The 15,198-nt window shown below is 32.1% G+C and overlaps 1 protein-coding gene and 1 pseudogene across 1 annotated transcript; both read left to right on the top strand.

The window, feature by feature from the left end:
• The first annotated feature begins 1,864 nt into the window (after positions 1 to 1,864).
• On the top strand, positions 1,865 to 2,921 carry LOC118046040 (uncharacterized; annotated as a pseudogene).
• A 7,658-nt stretch (positions 2,922 to 10,579) lies between these two features.
• LOC118046039 (glycerophosphocholine acyltransferase 1) lies at positions 10,580 to 14,459 on the top strand. The gene is made up of 8 exons (XM_035054803.2): positions 10,580 to 10,811; positions 10,897 to 11,016; positions 11,212 to 11,269; positions 11,361 to 11,461; positions 11,927 to 12,022; positions 12,104 to 12,197; positions 13,459 to 13,699; positions 13,828 to 14,459. Exons 1-8 carry the CDS (start codon positions 10,719 to 10,721, stop codon positions 14,177 to 14,179), a joined length of 1,155 nt encoding a protein of 384 aa, XP_034910694.1. The 5' UTR covers positions 10,580 to 10,718; the 3' UTR covers positions 14,180 to 14,459.
• The last annotated feature ends 739 nt before the right edge of the window (positions 14,460 to 15,198 follow it).

Here is a 15,198-nt window from a genome sequence, read left to right as displayed (position 1 = left end):
TCACCTTCTAGTTCCTTTTTTTGGCCATTGAAAGTCGGGGTTTAAGTTCTTGGAACCCAAAAACCCAATTTTCAATGTTTTCACCTAAATACATTAAAAAGAAATTAAAATATGACCAAATAAAAAATCTATACGAGTCTTGATCTGTGTTTTACGACATGTTTAAAGGGAAACAATGCCTCCATTAAACCCCTCTATTCAAGACGGACATGTTGACACCAAGTTTGGCCTTTTGGAGGTTGAAATGTGGTTGATTGACTACTTTCTCTCTCCTCTTCAAATTTCTAACAACTCTCTCCTTTAAAATTCTAGGGTTTAAAACATAAAACAAATAAAGTTTAATAGTGAAACGTAAAACTCTAAAAAAATCATGGATCAAAAATGAAAATGTAAAACCTATAGGGACTAAACTGAACTATTTTACACCCAATGTTCAAAGGGTGGTTGAAAAATGATCAACCAATTACTTTTTCTATCATCTTTAAGTTTCCAACGACTCTCTCCTCTAAAATTCTAAGGTCTAAAATGTAAAACAAATGAAATTTAAGAGTGAAGTATGAAATCATGGACCAAAAATGAAAATGTAAAAACTATAAGGACTAAACTGAACTATTTCATACCCTGTGAATAGTAAAAAGAAAAAAAGGGTTATCTCTTTGTTTTTGTATTAAATTTGAACTGTGGTGTTTCAATTTTTTTTAATTGATCAAATAAATTTCTATTTTGTAAATAACCTTCTTTTATTTTTTATTATACAATATAATATAATTATTATTAGAGTAACTAAGACTATGTTTTTTTTGGGTAGCTTTCACGTTAGTGGTGAACCATAATCAACATATGTTTGGTTCCAAAAAGAATTGAGTTTTGTACTGCGGGATCCACTAAAAAATTAAATTCAAAACATAGTTATTATGTAGCAGTGTCTACATGCTTTTTTAGTTGGTGTTCATAAATATTCCTAACATGTTTGCCTGAAGTTACCATAAAGTCTCCGGTGGTTTTATTTACCATTTGTAAAGAAAGGCAAAAAATGACCTTCTTTTTTTCGTGAGAAACCAACCTACAGAAACCTCTTCTAAGCTCTAAATCTGGACAGAAACCAGAGCACCTAAATCTACACAGCATCCCCCAAACTCTTCCATAATTGCAACACAAGCCTATAGAAAAGACATTGAACTCCAGTTCACTATTATGAAAAATGGTCTTCACTAACAACTGAATTGGTCATTTCATGCCACTACTACAGTCGGTTTATTTACACTCCTACAATGCTCCTCTAACTTACTTGGTGCAAGTGAAAATGATTAATACTTGAGAGATTACAAGTCTGAATGAATGATTAACCTGTAGCACATGACTAAAATTTTAATATAGAATAGTAGGGTAGTGGGCAATGATTAGTATTTTTTCCACCATTACTATCATTTTTATACGTGTCATGTTTTTGGTTTTATATTCTCAAGGCAATCAAGACTCAGAAGAAGAAGGTTTGTTAAATTGCTTACAATGGCTTGGAGAGGTGACCATCTTTAATTTTATTTGCTTTAATGGAATGTTTGCCACTTTCTCTTCTCTTTTATGATTGCATTTGTTTTTGAATTGTATAAAAGCAAGTTAAATATCACCATATGTGCATCTTTGTATTTTTTAAGTTTTTCATACCTTTTGTTTTAACTATATTGTCTCAAAAAATTTCATATCACACATACTGAATACCATTTTCATGTTCTGTCAAACTTTTAGTAACTACACATATATTATTTGTTTGTATTGCAATCCAACAGTAGCATGCATACTGCTTGCACATTCATCCTAACATACTAACTTATTGTATTTTAGTTTTAGTCTTTGTAAGAAACATATGGATGGGTCGGAAAGTCATAGCAAAGCTTCTTGGACCAAGGCAATATTGCACATATTTTGTGACATATGCATCAAAGTTATCAAGAAAGAGATGAAGCCTAATACTCATTTTAACAAAGCTAGATGAAAATATATTATCACTACAGTCAAAGAACAAACTAGACATTCATTCACTAAATCATAACTGAAGAATAAATGGGATGGAATTAAAAAGAACTAGAGGATTTGGAAAAGGCTAATATTTGAAACTGGTGTTGGATGGAGCTTTGAACTTGTTACAATCTCTACATCTGATGAATGGTGGATGCCTAAAATCTAGGTCCATTTTTAGTAACTAACTATTTTAAATGGATTTTGTTTTCCTTAAAATCATGTAATCTTAACTTGTATTTGACTATATTTTGTTTATTATTGTTAGGAAATTAGAGAAGCAAGAAAGTTTAAGCATGTCAACATAGAGCCAACATTGCGTGCCAAATATGACACAATGGTCAGTAACATTATCGCAACTAGACAACATGCATGGGCTCTATCTTAAGGAATGATTTCTGAAGAAGATCAAGGTCATGATGGATTGGGAAATTTAAGTAATGTTGATAAAAATCTCAAGGAAGGAAGTGGCAATTTAGATGAGGATGTTATTCCTGATTTTGTGAAAAATGTTAGTTGGATGGTAGCTGGTTGTAAAGTCGCCAACAATAGTAGCAACCACAGTGTGTTAAGAGAAAACCTATTTTAACCTCTATACCTCAACCTAAAAAAAAGGGATCTGAAATGGGAGCTAAGTTATTCTCACGTTTAAATCGACTTGTTAAGAGTGTTTTGATGGCTAGTAATTGTACAGTGACTTCAAGAAACAAAAAAGGTGTAGCATTGAGGAGGTAATGTAAGAGTTTCATTCAATACATGATGTTGACTTCGGAAGTCTAATACACACCTTCACAACAAAATTCTTATCTGTATGAAGCAAGAAAGAGAGATGAAAAGTAATGGGAAATCTTGAGAGGAAATACTCTTGGTTGAAAATAATGTATGAATGACAATCAAAACAGTAGAAAAAAGTGGTCAATTTCTATCTTTTCATTTGAGTTTCCTGATTTTACATACGATAATTCCTTAAGTGATGTCATTATTTACAATTTCTTTTTTGAAATTACTATTATTTTTCTGTTTTTTATCTTATCCTTATCAAAGATGTTGTGTGAACCATATTTTAATATAAGTTATACTTTTTTAACAGCTTGTTAGAGGGGAGAACAATGTAATTGTTGCCTACTGTTGTGTTATTGAAAGGATCACAATGACATGATAACTTTACATTGAATGGATCGTGTTGTGAATTTTTTATTTTATGTTCTTTATATAGTTCCTAATGACCTGCTGCTAAGTTCTCTGAAATATGAATGCAATGTCTTATATTGATATATTACAATGCTATTGTAATGCTTTTGTGTAGTAATTGTATTGATATTTGTTAGCCCTACTGTAACTGTATATTATCAAATAATCTAATTGAACAACGATGACTGTGTTAGCATCATTTATGTTGAGAACAAGTCCCCAATTAAGTTGTTATTCATGTAAATTGTCACAATCTACCAAAATTGGTTTTGCTTGTTTTGTGTTTTTGGGTTGATTTAATTCAGGTTATGCATTTCATAAGAAATCCTCTTATATTTTAGCTAGTATTTACAGTTATATAGGTATTTCTACAACGTACATTATATTGTAAAGATATGTCATCTAACACAGTGACATAGTTAATTGGAAAGTCACCATCATCTTGTCATTTTTTGGTTAGTTTTGTTATGTTCATTCCATTGAAATCTTATTTCTTAGAAATAAAATATAAGTATACATATATGTCAATCTCTTTTAATGTATATTATCTTACAATGATTGGTATCCCTTCTTTTCTACTATGATTTTTTATTTGTTCAACTTGTTTTAGATTGATTTATTAGTCACAACCTCTTGATTGTTAGGTGTTATGTTGTTTTCATTTTTTCATAATGGATTTGATTGTTTAGCAGCTTTGAATGTTAAGTAGCCATTTTGAACAACTAATACTCAATTTATAGGTGGACATGCATACATTTCTATATATATATATATATATATTCAAGTATTAGTGGTTGTTGTAGTGTTATTTTCAAACTTTTTTTTCTCATATTCAAACACATTGCTTTTAGAAGTTGTTTTACATCCTATTGTGTACAAGTTCTCCTTTAAAAGTAGTTAATTGTAAACATTATTTTAGTCATTGTTTGATAAAAAAAAAAAAAAAACATGAGTTAAAAGTTACTCTTATAATTGTCATTGTTGTATGTTACAAGGATAGTAAATACATATACAAGTTAAGTAGTTGCACTATTTTTTTAATGTTTCATTTGTTCATTGAACACTTACCAGGTGTTGCATTGATAATTAACAGTTCATGAATGTATCATTTGTACATAACACATTTAGCAAACCATTCATTTTAATCTAAAATCAATATAGTGTCTTACTATGTATGAATTAAATTATTAAATCTTATATATTGTATGAATTATTTTAAATTTAACTGTAATTTATGCTTATTACAAATACAATATTTTATCTTCTATTATAAATATGGATGCCTAATGGTTTGATGTGCTATTTGATGGGGATTATTGTCACAACCCGAATCCCGAAAGTTCGGGTCTTACAATTATGGTAAAGTAATGAATCGCTTTGTCGATTATGTTAGTTATGGTGAAAGTGGTAGCAACAATGATGGTGATGGCAATAATGATGATGAAGGTGAGTCCTTTTAGATAAGAGAGTTTGATCATTGTAAACTAGTATTATACATAGCTGGAGCACTTGCATTGTACTATAATAATTATGTTTATAAGGAACCTTTTATGGTTTCGTACAATATAGGAATGCAGTGTGTTGTTATTTATTTTTGGATCCCCACGTGCTAGAGACGGTGTATACATCTTTTGAATAGAGTGTAGGAGTTTAGCTCATATTCGCCAGAAGATTGACAAAAGCACATAAGAAATATTTTTTTTCAAAAAAAACCTGTTGTGAGCTATTTTCTGCTCTTTTTAGCCTTCCCCTTTACTACCAAAATCATCAGGTTTTCTTAGGTTGATCAGGAGTCTTCAAAATGCTAAATTCATTCCTTCATTATCTTGTTTTTAAGGTTGAATAAATCCTTCAGAATTTGCACTAAAAAATGGTTCTGCTTTTTTCGCAATTTTTTGTTTCAACTTAGGCTCTGATTTTGACTCGGTTTCATACGATATATGACCATCCTAGGTATATTCTGTCACTTATTACATGTTGACAAATTGACATACACCTTTATTAAGTCCTATGGATCATTGTTCTTAGAGCATATTCTTAGTCAGATTTGGATGCTCAGCATTGTCAGATCAAGAACCTTTTTGACCAACTAGATTACTGTCAAATTCTATTCTATAAAATGATTTTATTTCACTTCGACTCCTTCATCAAAGTTGTAGTCCTAGATGCATAGATGAATTTGGGCTTTTGGATCGCTTGATTTCGATACCAGAAGCTTAAGGTATTCCCGTTTGAATATCTAACGTGAAGGCAGAGAATTCTGTCGCGAGAAGGATATTGACACGAGTCTGCACTAAAAAAACTCTATTTTTGGCCTAGTTTTTGTGATTTTTGTTCTTAGTTCATACTCTCAGTAATATCAGGATTCTAGGCATTCGACAGTTTTTGAGTTAGACCTGGAGATCCCTTTTGACCAACCAAATTACTGCTAGATTCTGTTCTGTAAAAAGATTTTATCTGACTTCGACTCCTTCATCAAAGTTGTAGTCCTAGACGCGTAGAATAATTTTGGCTTTTGAATCACTTGATTCCAATATCAGAAGCTCAAGATATTCCCATTTGAATATCTAACGTGAAGGCAAAAAATTCTGCCGCGGGAAGGATATAGCCCAAGTTCACGGGGTTGATTCGAAGGATTTTTTTTTGGACCAAGGACTGAATCCAAAATTGTTAAAATGAGGGATTGAATTGAAGAAGGATATTGAAAGCTGAAGAGGGGGATGGATCATCATAAATGACAGGATTTTTTCCACAACAATAAGGAAAATGAGACCTTGCAGCTTCACCCTCCAGCTGATTTTCTTTCCTTTTTTTCGCTGCAAATTCCTGCTGTTTTTCCTTTATCATCATGCCTGATTTTGGGAGCTGCAACTATGTTTTTTCTTGCCTCATTTCAAAGGGAGCAGCTGGCCCTATGGAAGGAAAGAAAACATCCACACCCTCCTCTAAAACTGGAAAGAAATCAGACGTAATGTACCAGCACAAAATCAGAATATTGCAACTTCCTTTTGCGTTTTTTTTACTGCAAATCAGTAGGGATTTACGTCCTAGGATTAATGCATTTAATCCTTCCTAAATATAGACATATTTAGACTATATATAAGCCCCTCTAATGACCTAACGGGGGCAGAAAAGAGAGAGAGCAAAAAATAGCAAAAAGAGAGCAGAAAAATAAGAGAAAAACGGAGAGAAAAAAAAACACAGCAAAAGAAAGAGAAGGAAAACTCAAGTGAGGCAGGCGACGAGGAAACCAGTCTTTTACCAGCACATAGCTGAAATATTTCGTCCGCTTCAGCATCTCTATTTTTGTCTGTCATTTACCAGCATCCAAGGAGGCACGCGTGAGCTTTGTCTTTCGGCCTTGGGTTCTATTTTCTGCAAACAGGAGCTGCAGTTTTGAAGGAAAACGCAAGAGAGGTAGGCAACGGGGAAACCAGATATTTACTAGCACATAGCTGAAATATTTCGTCCGTTTTAGCATCTCTATTTTCGTCCGTCATTTTCTAGTAACTAAGGAGGCATACGTGAGCTGTCTTTCAGTATTTGGTTTTTATTTTCTACAAACAGGAGCTGCAGGTATAAGCCACAATCTCTCCTCCTTTGTTATTTTATACTAGGCATGCGGTTGTAAAGTTGTTTCTTCCCTCTGAATATTTGGTTTCTGTTTAGAAAAACCAACTCTTGCCTATTATTTCTTTCATGATTTTTGAGTTCAGTTGTTGTCCATGTAAAAAGGGTTTGTCTTTCTTGTTTAGGAACTTTTACATTTAGGGACTTTCCTTTTGTTTTCCTTACACCCGCTGGAGAAGAAATCAACCGGCCTTTGTTTTTTTTTTTTTTTTTTGTGATTGCTCCCTAGCTTTATTTTGCTCTTGCTGTCTGCGCATTGAGTTGGCTTTGAAAAAAAAAATTTTATTGCTTTAAACTCATTATAAATCTTATATTATATATAACGGCTATTTAGCTTCTATTGTGATTTTTCTTGTGTTTAATTGTGATGCTTGTGTTTCGATGAAATAAAATTTAAAAGTTTTCTTGTATGTTGCATACGGCCAATACCCTAACATGTTTTTGAACGTTTTTTTTATACAAAAAATATTGGAAGTTTTAAAAATATGTTTTTTGCATGGATTTCATAAACACAACAAAAAAAAATATTTTCTTGCATTTCTGGATATTACAACATGTTTGTAAAATTCCAAAGGGTATTGGCCAATATTCCAAAAAATATAAAAATCCTATTTTAGGGGGAATTCATCTATTATTCACCGCTAATGTTTGGATAAAGAAATCCTTAAAGGACGAATATCCAAAATATTATTGGGAGTAATAAATCCGCACACATCCTTGAAAGAAGCCTTGATTATAATCGAGGACATTTCAAAAAAAAAATTTACTCCACGGTTTACGAGCCATGAGAGTATAAAATACTAAAAAAAAAATAGGTTTTTTTTTAGCGCCCTAGATTTCTAATTTTTTTGTCCCTCCTCCTTGCGATTTACGAGTCGCAAACTTTTGAAATACTAAATGAGCTTTCGAAGCACATGGAATCTCCTTGGATTTCTATCCTAATAAATTTTATTTGAATCAAACCTAGGAAAACTGATGGGATTAGAAAACACCAACACCATAGCAATTATAGAGCAAACCAAACACCAAGCAGCTTACCTTAGGTAGGGCGTACTAGAGGTGCTAATACCTTCCCTTTACGTAACCAGTCCCTTGCCTTAGAATCTCTAAAAGACCAGTTAGGGTTCCTAGTGACCATAATACTAGGTGGCGACTCCTTTACACAAAAAACAAAAATAACCCGAAATCAATCGAATGGTCGTCGCGATGCCGTGAGGGTGCGACACAATGGTTGAATGAAATTTTGCATGAACATTGGAGAAGATGTGTGAACATGTGTAGGATGGATGCAAGAACATTTGAAAGTCTTTACTTAGATTTAGAAAGCCAATATGGGTTTAAAGCAAGGTTGTCAAAAACGTTTTTTTGACACGACACAAAATATACAATATAAACTCGGATCGTAAACTCGAATAGTAAAATCGTAAAATCACAAGAAAAATATTTTAACTAATTATATATTGACAATTTCAGTCAAACAGTAAATAATAATATAACACAATTAAAATAAAATGAAATAAACAATACAAGTATCCAAATACCTTGAAATATATAATTCAAATAAAATTTTATTTATGGTTTAAATAACTTAAAAATACAAAAAGAAAAAAATAAGATTGAACAATGCCACCTCACCTTCCACTTTTTTTTATGTTAGTAACAATTCCTAGAAATAATGTCCAAATATCCCACCAAGCAAGACATGTATTTCAAGTTCTCTCTGAGTCTTTGTCGTCTCTCTTTAAAGTTAACAAATGGTTAGTCTAAAATACAGTATTTCTCTCTATATAAGTATTCCTATCTCTTATTTTACTCTTTTGATTCATCACCATCTACCTCTATCTTCACATGGTTTCGATCCTCCAATCATGCCTTCCCAACCTAAAATACAGTATAAGGCTTTCTCATACCCAAGATCCTTTAATGCTGGTGTTAGTTTGTTAAGATTGAAAATTTGAGATTTGGGGCAACGAGGAAAGGGAAGATTAAGGGGTGGGGACTATGTAGTGGAGTGTCAGGGGACTCGGACAGGAAGGTAGTAAATTTTTTAACTTTTGCGATTAAAACTTGAAATCGGTCAAACTCGTAAAATCGGTCCGATTTGACCGATTTTGACCAAGTTTGACCGATTTTGACCGAGTTTGACCGATTTCGATTTTTAACCTGATTTGATACGTTAAATACATGTTGACTCGTAAAATCATAAGATTTTAAAATTCAACTCGTGATTTTAACAACCTTGGCTAAAAGCATCAAGAAGGATGAGTGTTTTTGAGAAGGTTGGAATGTTTTTGTTTGCATTATCATTAGGTGCTTTAAATAGAGAAGGGCAGAAAATATTTCAACATTCTAGAAAAACTGTTAGTAGATATTTTAATGAAGTTCTACGCATGATATGTTTGCTTGCAATGGATATCATTAAACTTGATGATCCTGAATTTTTAAACACACCACAGGAAATTGAAAATAATCCAAGATATATGCCGCATTTCAAGGTAACAATATCATAGTATTTTAATATGTAATTCTATGGATTACTAATTTTGATAATTTTAGGTTATATCTTATTTCACTTGTTTTTATTCGTTTTAGTTTTTTGTTCTAGAATTGTGTAGGAGCTATTGATGGCACACATATGTGGGCATGCGTTTCTTCATAAAATCAAATATTATTTATCGGTAGAAAAAGGTGTACCTACACAAAATGTTATGGCTACATTTAGCTTTGACATGCAATTCACTTTTGTTTGGGTTGGATGAGAGGGTAGAGCACATGACACATGAATATTTCTAGAGCCAATTTACAATCCTAACGTCAAATTTTTTAAGCCACCAGAAGGTATTAACAAACCAAAATATGTAATATTATTTATTTCAAGAAGAGGTAATTTTATTTTTATTATTGATAAGTAATTAACAAAGTTTGTAGATGTTATTGTAGGGAAGTACTATTTAGTTGTTCTGGATATTTAAATAAATACGGACTTTTAGTTCCATGTAGAGATGAGAGGTATTATTTTCAAAAATTTCACAGGTAAGACCAACCATGAACATAAGAAGAAATTTTCAATTGTGCTCACTTTTTAGTATGTTGTGTCATTGAATATACATTTAGAGTGGAAAAAAAATGTAGAATTTTACAGAATATACTATCATTTCTTTACTAAGCACAAGTTTAAAATGTAGTGGCATCTATGACACTACACAACTATATTAGAAGAAAGTCACAAGAAAATATTGCATTTAGAGAATTTGATCGTCATCCTGATTTTGTTCCCAATAATTTTTTAACCGATGTGTTTTCACGGTCACAAACTCATGGAAATCATAGGCCTTCACATATGGATTTTTTTCGGGATGAGATTGTAGCAAGTTTAATGGAACAATAAAAAAAAGTGTTGTAATTGGTGTGATGGTTTGTAAAATTTAATGTCAATGAAATGCAAATTGATGCAATTGAAAATTAAAAAATAATTAAATGGTTTTTGTTTTTGGTAATATAATTACCTAGATCAATATGACCATAATTTTATCCAAACACCTTACATGTGGTTTTTTGCAATATATAAACTTCGATCAAAATTTTTATTAAATACTTATCTAAAACAAACTAATCACAACTAAATATATTTTTTAAAAAATTTATTTTTAAAAAACCATATCCATAACACTTATATAAAATACATTCTCTAAACAGTATTTAAAAAAAAAATAAGAGAGAGAAAATAAAAAAGAAAATTTCCCTGTTAAAAAAAAAAAACAACAGCAACAAAAACAACCCTTCTGCTTCGGCTTTCTCTCTCTCTCTCTGCGCCTCTCTCTTTCAATAACAAAAGAAAACAAGAAAGAAGGAAATCAAATAGTAAGAGAAAAGGAAAAAAAATGTCAAACAACGAAGAGCTTGTGGAGGAAATAATCACAACAAATGGGGATTCGTTCGAAAAGGTGAAACAGAGGCTGAAGGACAGATCTAAGGTAACATTCAAATCTCTGTTTTTCTTGTTGGCTTTAGTGATTCTGATTGTTTTAACGACCTGGACATGCTTTGTTTTTGTTGTAGAAAATGGCTCAAACAAAGGAGATGCTGTCAAAACAAGCGAACCAAACCAAAGAGATCTTGTCTAAACAGGCTGTTAAGATTGCCAAACAAGCCGAGGAACATGAAAGGTTTATTAATAAGGTTAGCCCTTTTGTTTTTGGTTTGTTTTATTCATTTCATGATTGGTTTTTGGTTGAAACATGAAAGTTTTGTTTTTGAATTCGTATAAACATTGGCTGGTCTTGCTATATATATAACAAAAAAAAAAAAAATTTGCTGTTATATGAGCATGTTAGCAACAAAAGTTATGGACTTGATTTGCCTTTTGTTTTGTAGGTGACTTATCTTCTTGGTGTTCTCGGGTTCGGGGGTTTTTGCTTCCTTTTGGGAGCGAGTGAGTAACAATATACTGTTTAATTGATGGAATTTGTAACTGTCAATTGTTTTCAAGAATTCCTTTGTTGATTTGTTTGTTAAATGTTCAGGGCCACAAGATATCCCTTATGTGTATTGTTTCTTCTATTTCACATTTGTTCCTCTCCGGTGGATATACTACCGGTTCAAGAAATGGCACTATTATCTTCTGGTATGCTGTTCTTTTGTCTAATTTTTTTTTAACTTCTCATAGGTACATGAACCTCTATATTTAAAATTTTGCCAGGGTATGCATCAAGAAGGTCATTTTTAGGGAGCCATATGTTCAGTCATGTCTTTGCTATTGTGACCTAGAGCTTATTAAGACATGTTTGAGGAACTAGATGATGGATAGAGTAGAATTGTGTAACAGAATTTGTGCAGAACCCCATATAGTTGGGACTAAAGGATTGTTAAGATCTTAAGGAATTAACATGACATAAGATGCCATCAATTCAAGGGCCCTTTTAAAGTATGCCAATAGAAATGCTTCTGAAGTAGCATGATTTGCAAAGCTTTCAAAAAATTGAGATATCTGGTCACTAAATGCTCTGCTTTTAAGTTTTATTTACTAACTAGTCAGTACTTGGTTGTCTAGAACATCAATGACTAATTGACTTTAGTGTTTTGGTTTCAGGATTTTTGCTATTATGCCAATACGATCTTCTTGGTCGACCTTCTTCTATATCCAAAGAATGAAAAGCTTTTCATGGTTTGCTTCTCATTTGCTGAAGTAAATATGCTTGTGGCAACTCAACCTTTTAATTGATGAATGCTTCATTTTATCCTCTTCTCACTCATTTAAATGTTGTAGGGACCATTGGCATGGGCATTGATTATTTGGCGTTGTAGCTTGGTTTTTAGTTCTGCTGACAAACTTATTAGTGTCCTAATACATCTTCTACCTGGTGAGATGGTCCTTCTTCTCTCTGGGTTGCCTTGTATAGAACACCCCTTATCCCCAATAGAGTGAAACCATGCATGTATTCCTATTTTACATAAACTGCTGATCTCTGCATTCATACTATTTTTGAGGTAAATCAGCTTAGCAAATTCTGTTTGAGAAACTTCTAATTCGCTTTCTTATTCATAAACCTAAATCCTGTGTGTTCTGCTGTTCAATTCGTTTTAGAGCAAACTTACAGTTATTTTCATGTATTACTTCATTGTTTGGTTTTGCTAACTTGAGTGTTGACTGTCTGTATTAGAAGGCAAATCAACATGTAGCATGTCTTAATCATATCACGCTAAATAACTGTTGATGAGGGTTCTTAGAGGATAAAAAAGTTGTCTATTGTGATTGGACATGGGGCAATTAAACCTGCAAACACTGAGAAAATGTCTCCTTAAGAGAACTTATATGTGCAAGTTATCTAAACAAATCAGACTTGTGCCACAACTGGTTATGTCTGAATTTGCTAAAAATTGAAACTAAATCTGGACTCTGCACAAAGAAGGATTGTTCATCCTACTTCTGAGGTCTAATGTATTTGTGATTATTAACTTTCCAAGATTTTTCTGCCTCTATTTATTTTGAACTCTCCTCTAGTCAAATTTTGGATCCAATTTCTACCATTAAATCTACCCTTTTTACAACTTCGAAGACCAAATTATGCATATATTTTCATAATAGAAAACCATCTCTCTCCTATTATCCAATGTACTGCTGCATTTGAAAATCCCATTGTAAATCTATTTGGTTTCTAAGTGTTCTTTAATTAAGATTTCTCTATGTTATCTCATTTTAATGCCTGCTGCTCCAAGGGTATGTAAGGATGACATTTCCAAACTGGAAGCGAGTGGAGTGACAATTTTGATACTTAAGAGTGTCCAAAAAAGCCCTGCAAGTTGTATTATGCTTTGTGACTTGGTTTATAGATTAAGAAACAACTAAACTAATTATCTGATGGATCAATGTGCTCTGTTATTGGCTCAGCATAGGATTACTTACAAAAAATTATAGCCTGTACAAAGTTTTGAAACCAATGCCCCTCAATCTATTGATAAATCTAATGAAAAAAAGAAATTTCATGCTCTCAACAGCTGTTATTTTTTCCTGGAAACCAGCAAGGAGTGGCCATTGGAGCCCTTTTAAATGAAGGGCCAAGTTAATGTTTTTTGGTCAATCATTAGTAACTCTCCAGAATTTATGAGCTGTTTTCCTTTCAGGGTTAGTTTTCTTTACTATTCGGTGGTGGAATCCTGCAACCTTTGAAGCCATGCATCCAAAAGAAACTTCCCGCAGAGTCTCATGGCCATATGGAGTGGAAGACAAATCCTACCTTTTGACATGGTTGTTCTGGGTGCCCTTGTTTGCTTATACCCTGTGGCAAGCTCTTTATTTCCTTATCGTCAATGTCCTACGTAGGCAGAGGCTATTAAGAGATCCTGAAGTCATGACTTCTTACAGGTTCTGAGTTCTCTGTGAACATGGATATTTGCACATGGTTTAACTATATGCATTATCTTTTGCCATGCATATAATTATAACTTGTGAGCTTGAAAAACTTTTCTCCTAATAGCTGTTTTGTCTGTTAGGGAGCTCTCAAAAAAAGCCCAGAAAGCAAATAATATATGGTGGCAATTGAGTGGTTTGCTTGGGGACCAGAATCGCCTGCTGATGTACATTCTGTTGCAAGCAATATTTACTGTGGCAACCATGGCACTCACAGTTCCCATCTTTTTGTCCTATGAATTGCATGTGGTCTTCCAAATACTCAAGGTTTCAGCAGCTGCATGGAATGGAGGGAGCTTTCTGCTAGAGGTAATGCCTAAGCAGGTGATTCTCAAAGAGAAGAAGAAATCAGAAATGCAGCCAGCATCTACTCAGCATGACCAATCATCAGTCTTGGTCGAAAATGCAATGAACACAGAAATCTCCACTGAGTGAACGGGTCCTGACAGATCTGAATCCATGATTTATAGAACGTTAATGGACTTGTCATACGGTGTGAAACTCATTTTGCCTGCCAAGAAATTAGCTTGTAATAGCTAAAATTGTAGTTTACTGATAAATCGGCAATAATTCCCATGTATATAGGTATCAAGATTTCATATTTTTCTTTTCTTTCTTTTTTTATTCTTTTCTATTTGTACATATGCCAAATCGAAATTTTGATTCTACTGCTAAGATGTGGTCTTCTTATAACGGAGATTTAGCTATTATTTGATATTGTGTTTTAAATGGGGTTGCATAAAAGTTTTTTTAAAAATTATTTTAATTTTTTTTTATTTTTTTAAATTGTTTTAATATATTGATATTAAAAATAATTTTTCGAAAAATATTTTAAAAAATAAAAGTTATTAATTTTTAGAGATCTTCTTGATTGAGGGTGTCAAGATTTTATATTTATATATATATATATATATAATATATATATATATATATATATATATATATATTATGTCCATATTCCTAACTGAATTTTCTGTATTGAATTTGAAAAACCAATAGATCAATTCATTTTTAAAACTGATAAACCTCGGTCATGTTTTGGCCTAAGCAATCTTTTTTTGTTTTGTTTATGAGTTTCTTATTGAGCTTTATTTCTTGATCTTTTTTTCTTGTGATTTTTGGTTAAATGTCTAGTTTTGTTGTAGATAAAACAATTGCTATCCAACTTCTTAGTAATTCTTTATTTTTTTACAACAAGCTTTATTTTTTGTTATTTTATTTTATTGTGGAACTTTGCCATTTGTTTCACAATATTTGCTTTGTGAGCTATATCAAGAAAGTTAGCTTTCTCTAAAAAAACTTATTATCTTTTTGAAAAGATTCACTCAAAGTCATGCATTCAAAAATAAATATCATATATAATATAGTTAAAACTCTTAAACTTGGTTTATAACCATCCTTGAATCGGTCATTTTATAATCCAAAAATTTATGTATTATAAACTTCTTCATGTT

The sequence above is a fragment of the Populus alba genome, chromosome 18 (assembly GCF_005239225.2).
Source record: "Populus alba chromosome 18, ASM523922v2, whole genome shotgun sequence".
Lineage (NCBI taxonomy): Eukaryota > Viridiplantae > Streptophyta > Magnoliopsida > Malpighiales > Salicaceae > Populus > Populus alba.
The sequence above is the reverse complement of the archived record's forward strand: the minus strand, read 5'-3'. Positions and strand labels throughout refer to the sequence as shown.